This window comes from Larus michahellis, chromosome 2 (genome assembly GCF_964199755.1).
Source record: "Larus michahellis chromosome 2, bLarMic1.1, whole genome shotgun sequence".
NCBI lineage: Eukaryota > Metazoa > Chordata > Aves > Charadriiformes > Laridae > Larus > Larus michahellis.
This window is the reverse complement of record NC_133897.1, coordinates 70,488,972-70,502,412: the sequence shown is the minus strand read 5'-3', so window position 1 is coordinate 70,502,412 and position 13,441 is coordinate 70,488,972. Positions and strand designations below refer to the sequence as shown.

At 35.5% G+C, this 13,441-nt stretch overlaps 1 protein-coding gene across 13 annotated transcripts in view; it reads left to right on the top strand.

Annotated features, from left to right (window-relative positions):
* Window positions 1–13,441, top strand: part of CDKAL1 (CDKAL1 threonylcarbamoyladenosine tRNA methylthiotransferase) — a 424,762-nt gene that overhangs the window by 188,157 nt on the left and 223,164 nt on the right. For all 13 annotated transcript variants that reach the window (XM_074575804.1, XM_074575806.1, XM_074575810.1 and 10 more), the window contains one exon: window positions 5,479–5,582. In XM_074575804.1, the coding sequence (XP_074431905.1) occupies window positions 5,479–5,582 (104 nt within the window). The remainder of the gene's footprint in view (window positions 1–5,478; window positions 5,583–13,441) is intronic.

Here is a 13,441-nt window from a genome sequence, read left to right as displayed (position 1 = left end):
AATACTAAGGCATTTGTCAAGCCACAGCTCTCTAAAACTTTGTAAATTAAAGTAAGCCTCCGAGAATCCTGTCCTCAAAAGGTCATTTTCCAGTGACTGCTGTTCATTTGGAGGGGTCTGAGAATAATAGTTGCTTATGCATAATGAAATAGTGGTATTGGGGTATTCTGCTACTGTGTCTCTGGGATTAGCTGTGAGCAGATTTCGAAAAAAGTATCTTTTCTGTCTAAGGTTTTTCTGTCATAACTCTTTATTTCTACCACCTTCATTACTCCTATTTGACTAAGACCAGGAGTCATCGTCTTTCAAATATTGTTGCTCTTTATGAAGTGTTGAAAGAGCAGATTGCTTGTAGTTAGAATGCTGTGGCATTTTCTGCTCTGTGCAACCACAGAACCTAATTTATCTACCTGTGCTATTTCAGCTGAGTCACTTTCTTGATATTAATGATTGTCATGATCTGCCCGCAAAGTTGTGGTCTGTGTAGCCAAGCAGCTATTTGGAAATGCTTCTAAAATAATTTATGTCTCTGTGAATAATAGAGCTTTAGCTTGAATTGCAGAGAAAAAAATCATTGCAATTTCCAGTACGCATCTAGCAATGCACCATTTTGGGTCGTGGTGGGGAACACAGATCTATGCAACTTACCAATGGAACGTTTTACCTTGTAATATCCATTTAGAATGCCTGAATGAATTAATGCAAACAGTTGCAGAACTGTGTAGGCAGAATAACTAATCAAGAAGTTCTTTAGGCAAACACTAAAAAGTGCCACTGAGCGCACTTGATTTTGCTGATGTTAGATCATTGGCCTTAAAGTGAGCAAGTTGAATGTATAATTATATAACCACATAGCTGTGACCTTTGAATCACCTGCACTTGACTATAGGAATTCAGTTTCAAAAAATGCAAATATTTAAAGTACAAAATTAAATTATATTATACCTTATCAAACTAACTGAGCTGCCTTCTCTCTAAATTCCTTTCGATTAGTAACTAGTGAGACATTACCAAATAAAACACTGGCTTCAAAGGTCTTCAGAAGAACAAAATTATAATGCACTTTTTTCAAATTTTGCTGAGCGTGGAATGGGTTGCAGAATTTAAAAATAGCATCCTATAGTTGCATCTTACTTTGAGAAAAATGGGGGCAGTCCTATACACTGTACAGCGTTTCTTGAAGGGTCGTCCTATTTTCTGCTAAAACTTTTTTGAGAGGTTTTTCTTTTGAAGTTGGCATTGTACTTTCAGAGCAGTTTCTAAAATACTTGGCTACAAAGATAATTTCAGAGAAGTCCTGTTTTTATTACATAGAAAATGTTGTAACATCGAGTGCATCTATGTAGCATGGCCCCTGTGGCTGGTGTCCAAGCTCAGTCTGAATAGTTGGGATACTAGAAACAGTATTTCTGTAATATTGTGGTTTGCTGCTTAGACTAATTAGCCTTGATGAGAAATAGCTTGCCAGTGTTTCAAAAGTATTTTAAATCCTGAACCTTTTTAAAGTGAAAATGACCTCCCGTACCCCAGATTTTTACAGGAAATTATCTTCCCTGTCACAGTGTGTTGAAAAACTTTATTGTAGAATGTGTAAAAGAACAGTTTCCTGAAAACAAGTCAGGTATATTAGTCATGGGATTTTTTCTGTAAACTACTTTTTTCCTGATCAATTACGGTTACATTTGATAGAATTTAGAAATTTTGTAAGTGCAAAGTAGCATTTATAGAGGTAAAATACTAAGAAGTATTTGTGACATTTAACTCTATAAATATAGTATGATATTTAACTATAAATATAGCATAAATGTTGTTGTTAGGTTTACAAAACTTTGTATCCTAAGGTGGAAAATATTTGTAGAATTCTACCAGCTCTTGTTTAGTAAGTTGTGACTAGTATCCATCTCCTTTTCGTGTGCTGGGAGTGTATGTTTCTGGTATTTCTTTTGCTCAGTCAAGCCTGCAAAGGGAGTTTTCTCCTTAGTCACACCGCAGAGCGTTTTTATCAAAATTACGTTTGATAGGAACTCTAAAAGTATCTTAAAAAAAGCCTAAATCTCTTCTGTAAACAGTATTTTGAAACAAGCAAATCATGTTCCCCTTTCAGAAAAACCAGGTTTACTAATACAAAATATTCTTGGGCTGGAATTATTGCGGCCTTTGAAGGAAGCCTGATGGAAGGTGCAGAGAGAGATGCTGTGGGTGACTGTGATGAGCAATCTTTCTATACTTGTACTGGTGGGATGTTCCAGTGATGTTGGGGGCAAACTTCCTAAAATCTTGAATTTGTGTAACTAAACGGATCTCATAGGGGCAGATATTAGTCTTTAGACTGATTAGTGAATAATGATATTTTACTTTATTTCTGCAAATTTCTAATTTGGGAGAAGACCACCTTAGAACTGGGTTTCGTTGCGGGTTTTTGGTTTTGTTTTTATTGTGTCTTTTTTACCAGCTCATTAGGCTGATTCCAAGCAGGAATTTACTGGATTATTCAGGAAATTAAGGGGCATTACCACCCCTCTTCCCCAAAATTAACCACCTGCAGAGCAGCAGGGATCTTCTGTCACATGACACTGTTGCAGCTCTTCAGCTCTCACATATTGCTCACAGATGCCTGGTCTTGGTCAATCACATTAAATGCGAGTGACTGGCAAACTAATGGCACATTGCAGCCTGTGATTGAGCTGTGATCCTTGAATGAAAGATGTTTTATATTTTTCATATCTGAGGGTGGAATCCTGTCTTCACTAAACTTAGTGACACAAGTCCTGTTAAGAGGAACTGGGATTTTCCTCCTCACGTCTGTATTCTCGTTCTCATCTGCTGCTGAAATCCACTAATCGTCCCACTGAAGGAAAGTCTGTATTTGTCTGCTGTGTCATAAGTATTCTTACTCATAATTAGTTCCATCTGTAAGGAGTAGTCTTTCATGTTAAGTGTGTTACTGTTTTGAAAATGAAGAGTCTGCTTAATCTGATGCACAACATGAGCACATGCTAGCTAAACAATGTGAAGACCACTGTTTCTTATGTCTACAGCAAAATTTCAGGCACTTGACCAAAACGTTGACGACATTCAGTTTGGTAATGTGTTCTAAAAGTTTTTAATTAGCCACAGGTGAAAGTTTTTAATTACCCACAGGATAAATCCACAGGTAAAATTTATCTGTGGATAGTATTTTACCTTGCTGTGGAATAGTTCTGTGTATTGGGCAAATAACTGATTAAAGGTTAATAATTCAAAGCAAAAGATTAATAATTCGAAGTACCTTAATCAGTTAAGTATGATGGAAAATGAGGACTTAGTGTGTTTTGTTCTGGACTCACTACAAAATTTATCCAAAACATGTTGGTGATTACAAACACAGTGACCATTAATAATTATTACTATAAATGCCTGGAATTTCTTGGTGCAAAAAAGCTTTGACCTGTATTAATACGAAGTAATATTTACAAACCAACTTTAAATGCTTGAAGGAGGCGTCCAGTTGAACACAAAGCAAAATACTCTTCTGCAACTTAACTAGCATGCTGGCTTTTTAGTACCATATAATTTGAGTTTTAGCTGTGATAAAGGCTGATTTTTTTAAGGAGGACTTTACATACTGAGTTGATTTTAGGTGATCCACTTGCTACTGAATGCCGCTTAGTAAGAGGCAATGCTTAGATTCTCAGAGTTCCCAACAGCCTTTTTCCACTTGATTGTCTGTGGTGTGAGTATGTGACAGCATGGACATATGAATAATTTGTTGTGTTGGAAAGCTGGAGTAGAGGCTGGCTTACTCGGGGAGAAAAACCCCCTACAGATGCTTTATTATACTTATGGTTTGGCTTAAATTTATATTTTCAAGAATAGATAATTCTCAAATCTGTGGAAAGTAGCTAGTTCATCATTTCTACAAATATTTAAGATCTGCTTCCTTTTGTTGCTCAGCTGTAAACCAAAAGATTTATTTTTGGTTTTTGGTTTTGTGTTTGTTTTTTTTTTTCCACAAGTTGGAATTAACAGATATGGTACAAATAGGATTTAAAAGTTTTGTCTTTTTTGGTTTGCTTTCTGAAAATCAATCCTTTTCTGTGTTACATCCAAGTCTGTCTTATTTTGGTTTTGTTATATAACCTCTTTAGCTACCAAAAAAAAAAAGAAAAATTATTTAGGCCTTCCATGATGCTTTTATTTTATAGTAGGAATAAGTTACTTGGCGCAGCAAAATTTGAAAAAAAAAGTCTGCCTCAATCCCAGCTTTCAGCTCCTAGCCCAAAATTAAATCAACAGGCCCCATGAAGTTGTACTTAAAGATCATAGTATTAAAGATCTTAGAAACAATCCCATCCCTGGAAGTGTTCGAGGCCAGGCTGGATGGGGCTTTGAGCAGCCTGGTCTAGTGGGAGGTGTCCCTGCCCATGGCAGGGGGTTGGAACTACATGATCTTTAAGGTCCCTTCCAATGTAAACCATTCTATGACTCTATAATACTGTGAATATTTGGAGAATAATTTCCCATTCTTTCTTTCTGCTTCTTGCTGCACATTTCCATTCTCTCTTTGTGACCAAGTTTATCGCAGTACCAGAGAAAAACTGCCGTTACCATATTTTTTCAGGTAGCCCAGGACTTATTTTAAACAATAGTTATAACTGGGGGTTTTGCTTTTCTGTTTTTTTGGAGGTTTAAATGCTTTAACCTATGAAAAGCTGTAGGGCAATATCAGCATAAAAAGGGGGAGAAGGAGAAAAATTTTCAGCAAACTCCTTTAAGCATTCTGCATTACATTCATGGCGCTACCAGGATCCAAAGGCTAATCCAAGAAAAACATACAACGAGTTGAGAGATTTTGTTTGTTTTGATATTTCCATCCTCTTATTTTGAATTAGTTTGCTTTTACTACATTGTCAGGTAAATTAAAAGCATTCACATTATTCCTTTAGTTTCTTGTGGAAGTTTTTCATTAACTCCCCAATGTTTTGTGCCAAGCTGTCTTTCCTACTTGGTGATTCTGCCTTCATTATGTTATTTGTTTCATTTATACAAGCCACATGAAAGAAAGAAAAATGAACTCAAATGCATTTTCAAGAATACACACTATTTTTAAAATCTGCTTTTAGCCTTTCAGGGCTTTCTTCCTTTATTTCCTTGTTCAGGTTGGATTTTTTTGTATGTAATAGTGGGATTAGAAGCCTGGAGATTCAGCTGTAGTAATGAACAATGATTATATATGTAAATTCTCACTCTTGGATTTTGTATGTGGTTTCCACTGATTGTTTTTTCAACTTTTTATATAGATGTGAAAGATACTTTCACATTGAGAAGTATCAATGAAATTGATTTTCACAGTGAAAAAAACACCTTTCATACTACTTTATTAATTTTTAAACAGGATACTACTATAAAAGCTCATTTTTGCAGATGGACTTAATAAATGCAGCTGTGCATACAAAGACTTTCTTGGCTGGAAACTGAGTATTTTCATTTTCTAAACAGGTGTCTCAATGCATGTACCTACTGCAAAACTAAGCATGCCAGAGGAGATCTAGCAAGTTATCCAATTGAAGAACTAGTGGATAGAGCCAAACAGTCTTTTCAAGGTAAGGAGTTTTATCCCTACAGTAGAAGTCAGCCTCTGAAGTGTTCCAGGTCTTATTTTCTCACGTAGTGATCATGGTGCGATATGGCTCTATTACAGCAGCTGATGTTCTTAATAGTCGTAACTGTGTCTGGTGGTGCCTTTGCAATAGAAAGCCGTGCTTTCATTATGTTTTGTGCCACTATTTACAAAATGTAGTCCTACTATAAGGACTATTTCATTTTGATTTTAGGCTTGCTCAAATGATGCTCCGTGCAAGCATTTCGTCATGATGATGGGGAAACTGTAACTTTTGGTCATTTTACTCCATCTCTGCTTTCTTAAAGGGGAAGACAATATCTTTTTTTCACTCAACAATAAGAGAAAATTTCATGAACCTCCCTAGGATTCTTGAAACCCCGTTTAAGGATACATGGCTTTTTCTGGTAATGGATTTCCTGGAGGAGTTCTGGGATGTTTGAGGGCTATACAAAGCTTATCAGCGTTTAAGTTCAATAGAGTATTTGTAATCTCACATGGATCCAACCAAACACCAAAAGTTTTTCCTGCAACAAAGTATTCTGTGCCAGTATCTGCCTAAAACTCTTGTACATCTGGTAGTTATGATAGCTTTATTGTGTCTTAATATTTTGTTCTTTATATATATATATAAAAAAATTTTGCCTGTGTTTCAAAAATACAGATTTCCAAATAATGCCAGTATTCATTTCTGATGCAATCTCTGTGAAGCCACAGGTGCTGGTATTTTTTGTGTTTGTGTGCCATGTTGAGGGATTAAATGTGTATTAAAAAAATACTGAGGTAATTCAGGTATAGCATCTTCTTCCGTCTTTGTATCAAATACTTGGAATCAAAAGTAGAGCAATAAATACAACATATACTGTCACATCCTCTGTGCATGTACAAACAGCACATGCATTGGGTTTCACTTAAGGCCTTGAGTGTTGCAGCTGTTCTAATAAGAAACAGGTCTCCAATGATTCACCATGTTTTAAAATCCATCCTTGTTTAGGGACACATAATGAACCTTATTTAGATCAGTGATGAACTTGTGTCTGTTCATATCAGTAGTATGCAAGGAAGAGTCCTTTTTTTCTAATTAAAGCCCACGTTCACAAATTCTAAGTTCTACGCTGTCCACACAGAAGGTTCTCACTTAAGATTATAAAAGTCTTTAGCTTTTGTTTTTGTTATAAGCTAAGCTGCTTCTTCCGTGAAGCTTATCTGTAATTGCCACAAAATTTCTCCTACTGCTTAGGTTTGTACCATTAGTGCTGTTGTTGCTGTGAATAGGATTGGCTGTTACAATAGACAGGAATCCTGTCATTCAAATGAATCGTGTCATTTCTTGTTTTAGTAGGACAAGTTTCTAAAACCTATATGCATATTATGAAAAGTTCAGTAACTGAAGTGCAAGATGTATAAATACATTGCTTATTTTGGTGGAGAAAGCAGTTCAGGAAACATGTTTCAGAAAGCTAAAAGTTTTCAGTAGTACATGACAGTGATTTTGAAACCAGTAAGTAGTCACTGTGTAGGAGAGAAGCTGCCATTTGATGGTTATTGCAATTATTATGCAGTAATTACCAGACACAAATAAATCCCTGGTGACAGCAAGATGTGTAGGTAGAAAAAGAACACAACATTCCGTTCATTTCCTCCAGGTATAACTCTGAAGTGTTTTTGTATTATTAGTAGCATAAGAATAGTGTTATTCTGATAGCGCTGTATAGCTGTTGAAATGTTCGAAAGAAACTTTGAACAATGCAGCAAGGGAATATGACGAAGAGAAAATATTGGTAATACATTCAGGATTATGGTCTTACTTAACTATTTAAATTTTATTTAGATTTATCGTATGTATGGAAAGAAAAAGAATTTCAGACTTGTCAGTTCTGTTATAGTTGTATTTATGTGCCATGAAGTCCACATTAAATTAACATAAAGATATATTTGCTTGCTATAACCAGAAAGAAAACTTTTGTGTTTTGTTTGTCTTTGCAAACAATAACTGTGAAATTTTGGAAAGTATTTTGAACTTCAAGTATTGTACATTTGGTTTGAAAATTCAGTAATTCAATTCATCTGTTGTATTGTGGCCTTTATTATAAATATTGACTCTTTCGAAATAACTTGATTTCTAATGGAAAAACTTGCCCTTAAGCTATTGTTTTGAAATCTCTTGAAGAAATCCTATGACGTGTCTCACAGCAGGCATCTCCAGGGAGTTCTGTTCTTATTTGGCCTTACACTGGTACCTTTGTTAGGGGACGTAAGGAAAGAAGCAAGTACTGAGTTGTCAAATGACAGGCTTTGCCTCCAGCTTTGACATACTTAGAAACAAGCATGAAATAGTCGGATACTTAGTTTGCAGTGTATGGAGAATTTATTACTACCAGCTTGCTGCAGCTGGGCTGCAGAAACTTCATCAATCTAGTGAAAGACTTAAGCAATTCAAAGTTGTTGCTAAAGTTCTTGCTATGTTACTGAGCCACAATCTCTTCAACAATCACTTCTGTTTTCTCAGAAGATGTGTTGCTGAAGCTCTAGTGAAAAATACAGAGAAGTACAGATGTGTGATAAAAAGTTTTTCCACTTTGGAATTATTCATGGGAGAAATGAGGTGTCTTAGAAGAACAGCAGCAAAACTGTATGTGATGATTTTATATAACTGCATGATCAAGTCATGTAACAAAAGGGAGACATTTGCAGTGTTTTGTATGTATATATTCTTACAGTACACCACTTCATAGGCCCCAAAGGTGGAATGTTTCAATTGTGGAACACACTGAAAATGGATTAGAAGAGCTGTATTTGAAGACGTTTTGTTACAGGTCCTTACATTTCAGCACAAAAAAGCTCTCTGAAATGCTTTATTCGGGTGATCATACTTTGACAAGATTGCAGTTGGCGTCTAGAAACAGTATTTGTAGGAGCAGTATGTTGCCAGAACAGGCTGTAGTGTTGTGATCGGATACTCCGCAATTTTTCTTCAGGCACTTCTGTACTGCAGCCTCTGGGTAGGATGTCTGTATGTAGGAAGTATTTCCAAGCTGCACTACATGCTGCATTATTCGGCTGCAAGCTATTTCAAGTAGTCAGTGGACCAGTTGTGGACCGCTAATAATATGGTATATGGTAATATGATACTTGTGTGACAGCAGCTGTAAAGTGGTACCTCACAGTCATCATGCTCTGATGTTTGTCTCCAAGACGACTTCAGAAGATTTTTGAAACTGAGGCTTTTTAGTCAAAAATTAGCTCTGTGACTTTATTTACCCGCTGGGTTTTGAGAGTTTTGCATACTTTGTTTAGGTAAGTAGGTTTTTATTTCAGGGTATTTTAGGGTCGAAACCTTTATCTTTTTGGTCAGTTTTGTAAAAGCAAAACATAATACTCTGCTGAGAGTGGTAACTAGATGACAGCAGATGACAAAGCTGCAATAATTTACATGCATGTTCAGATTATTTGTTATAAGCATGAACTTGATTTAAATCAACTGGTTAAAATGAAATGGCTGAAATCATAATGACTGAACAGATATCAGCCTATATTTTGTACTCTTCCAACCTCTGAAATAAACTGTTTTTCTTCTTTTCTTTTTGTATTTTATTTTAGTATCTTAAATTCAATATAATGTCCACAAAAACTCGGTGTGATGCAGGTTTCTAGTACATGCTGCTCACTTTCATAATGCATTGGTCTGTGTTTGAAGGTGTACTGAAATTGAGGTTTTTTTGCATACTTTGTATGCGCATGTCTCCTGTCTGACCTCCACAGTAGTTTTGAAGTTATGACTGACATCAACTTTAATAATTCACAAAATTTCTTTAACAAAATAATCTATCTGAAGTTAAAAGTAGACTATTGAGGTTTTTGCTTGTTTAATTTTAATGTTTTTTCTGTAAATTTCAACTTTTAGTAAGTAACTGTATCATTTTTTTACATGGTCAGCCTTGACAAATCACATTATATATCAGACTTCTATAAGACAGCACGTAAAAGTATTGGGAAATATAGTGAAGTGGTCTTTGAGTAGAGAACAACAGTCTACTGTAAGCATGTTTATGCAAAGAGGTTTTCTACAGCTGATAGTACAGCACTTTTGTTGTGTCATCAATTTAGTAGTATGTTTTTTTTTTCAAAATTTGCTGTATCATGTTCAATGCTGTATTTTTAGGGAATTGCATTTGCGGTTATGAGAGAGCTCTTTCTTTCCTTCCAAAAGCTACTTTATGTATAACAATGTGTTTTTTTGCTTAGTGTATGAAGTGGAAGCCTGGGGTAGCTGCCATTAGTGAACAGTGTTCCAAGGAGACACAAAAGTTAAACAAGCCTGTGCTTCGAATGTTGCGTGGAATGGTGTCCTGGGATAGCTTTGACTAAATTGCAAGACTTCAAAATGATTTTTAAAAATTCTTTACTTAAGTAGGATTTTAGTTACCATAAAAAGATACATAATTGATAATGCTGCCTGGTGATTTGTAAACCCTACGTATTGTGAGAGACTTTCTGTGCAAAAATAGCGCTTTATATTGCCAACAATTTTTGCTGGTTCAGCAAACTAAGTTAAAAATATAAATAGTTTTATGGAATTAGCTGCTATTTCATTCTAAACTAGAAAAAAAATATTCTCCACGTACCAATACAAAATTACACTTCTTTAGCATTGCATGCCTGTTGCAGAAGACAGGGAATATACTACTGTTAAAATATACACTGTATAATTACTAGTGTATTAGCTTATTTTATGGTAGCAACAAGGGAGCTCAATTGAAAGTCAAGTCCTGTTGGGAAACATTGTTCTCATATCCTCAAGCTACGTGGAACAATTGCTTCTGGATGAATAATTGCAGTGGCAAAATACCATTTATTTTTATTCCTTTATTTGCATGATAGTTCACTGGCATGCATGGTGTTGAATTCTGAATAACGCTTCTGTTTAGGAAATCTTGGACAAAATGTAGCATTACAAAGTAGAGGAGCTATCTAAATGAAGATTCTGAGTCTTGGCTTTCTTTAGTCGTCTTTAGCAATTATCCCTAATCTTGTAGATCTTGAAGTGTTGAGAGTTTAAAGGAGATTAATGTTAAATATTTCTCTCTCTACAAGTATTACTATAAACAGATGTTTATGCATAATGATAAGGTTTGATTTTGTATAATGTTACTGGTTTCCGGAGCTTTTCAGATCACTGCGAGCTTTGCTGAGGATTGCTGGTTTTAGTAGTTCTGATGTGGTGCTGTCAAGATATTCTGCTTTATTCATTGGTAGCCGTTTTTCTTCCTGCACCACTACCAGTAAGCTCTCTGTATGTTTTCAAAGTAGCTGCCATTTATGAAAGGACAAACGTTAAGTATCAGCAATGTTTTTAGTTTCCCATTAATTGGCAGAAGCGGTACCAAATTAAGATGCTTAGGCTATGTCTTCTCGGTAGTGGATTTGGTCTTTGAACATGCTGTGAGGGACTGGGTGCCTGGTCACGCAGGTGGAGACCTGGGCTGAGTACTTGGGGTCCTTCTAGGGAAGAAACTAAGACTGTAGGGAGGGTTGTTGTATACACAGGTCTCACCTTGTGAGATAAGTACTTGGAGCCTGGGCACAGACCCAGGAGCGAATAAGCTGTCTTAGTGGTTTCAACACAGCCTGTGTTAATGACCTTAAGCATGCCCCATGATCTTAATTCCTTCCTCACTAGTATTTTTGAACTCCTAGTGTCAGTGTTCTGTCAAATAAGTGTATATATCTGTTGTACCCACACTGATGTTTTTCTTCTTTAGCCTAGCAACATTATCAGAAGTCAAGCATTTTCTTGTGCTTCTTTGTACTAAATTTTATTCAGCAGTTTCTGCAACAGTCCCAAAAGAAGGCTAAATCTTCTTCCATACTAGCCATGTGATGAAGAGACTTGGTTGAGAAACTGTTGGATAACAAATTACATAAAAAAAAAAAAAAAATTGCACTGATGTTACCTATTGATGTCTGGGAACTGAGTTTCCATTGTTCATATAAGCTCAAATCTTGCCAATGTGCAAATTGATACTTGGTGTTGATTTTGTGGCTGTTAATTAATTTGTATTTGAGTTACGCTTGAAAATTCTTGGAAACTCCCTGAAATTGAGTCTGTGCTTTATGGTTCAAACACAGTCAGCAGACTATGACTGTTGTAAGGATAGATTGGAGTGTGCTTTGTGTGGGAAAGAAATGGAAAGAAAAACTCTTAATTATACGTGTATTGTTGAATACCAAGAAAAGCTAAAGTATATCATGTCAATGGGAGACAACTAATGAATTAGTTGAATAAGATGGACGTGTCTTTTGGAAGTGTTGTTTTGTTGGTTTTTTTGAAAATTCAGTGGTCATTTGGCAAGATTGGGAAATCTGCTTTGTATAGAACTGAAATATGTTTGCTTGGTTGTTCTCAGAATAAAAGGGTTTGTTTCATTTTGGATTGAATTAAATATTTAGATGAACTTGAGTGTTTTGTTTGGTTTGCAAAGTACCCCTTGGCTTTCAAAATATAGGTCAGCTCTGAACCCAAATATAACATTGGTGAGTGGGGTGATATTTTTATTTTTATTTTTTTTTTAGGGAATGGTTTACTGTGGAAATGTTTACGCTGAAATGTTTCACTTTCATTCCATGTGAAATATTCCACAATTTTGAAATTTTGTTAAATTTTTAAAATTTTCTTTCCTTTTCGAAGAAATGATGCTTGTTCCCCAAAAGCTGTAAGCTAAACTTTAGCAAGTGTCTGTTTCTGTTCAGGAAAAACAGCTTTAGAAAAGCAAAATTTTTAGTATATTTACCAGTCATTGCCCAGGGCAACATAACTAAAAGTTGAGTATAAAATTAAGAAAGTTAAGCTCAAGGCACATTTGCATGCCACGTTCTTTATAGACAAAAGGAAGCAAGGATAAAAGCAGGTTTTACCTGTGTCCTTTATAGCAAAAAGGAAACAAAGGCAGGTTTTACCTGTAAATGCAAACCATATCTTATTATTTTTTGCTGCTTTAGCCACACTAAAGAAAGCTTGAGAGTGAGAAAGCAAATGTTAGTATGCTTTTAAACACCTCCAAAAGGGGTTGCAAAAGCCAAACAAAATTTTCTTGTAAGGTGAATGTAATGAAGAAACGTAAAACTTTGGTGCTGATTGGCTGTTTCTTGAGTTCTCCCATACTTAAGTCACACTCTGCATTATCCTATAAAAACCTCAGAGGGGAAAAAACGCCACACTTAGACAAAATGATATGTTGAAGGTGTAGCATATACTGGCTTTGACTGACTTGCTTTTCACAGCAAGAATGGCCTTGTAAGAGTATGAAGTCCATGCCCATTATAATTGGGTTTAAACTTTCTTATTGAATTATTTTCTATCAGAATGGACAAAATCTCAAGATCCGGAATTTTTGACAGGAATATATTGAATTCAACAGCAAAGTTTTCTAGAAGAAGCTGAATGTGTTCTACTTTGCATTGTATAGTGTAACGCTTGAATCTTCCTTTCCAAAATGCTTTTGCCTCTATTTTCTGATTTATAGAATCAAAATTTTCTGATGCATAGATTACAACATGTGTAAGAAATGAAAATTTTATATGGAAATCTCTTCTAACAAACACTCTTTACCCTTAAAAAAAACCAAACCCAACCTCCATACCATGTTTCAAATCCTTTCCAATGGAATTTTTTGGGAGAACAGAATTTTCCATATCAGAGATAAACTTGGTTCATACCCAGCTTTGCTATGCATAGTGTTTTCTTATGTTGTTTGTTTGTTTTTGTTTTTTTTTTTAATTTTGAAGGGAAGGAGGAGAATGGTGACAGTGTTTTTCTAAAATAAACCTCTTCTGTCAGCCTTT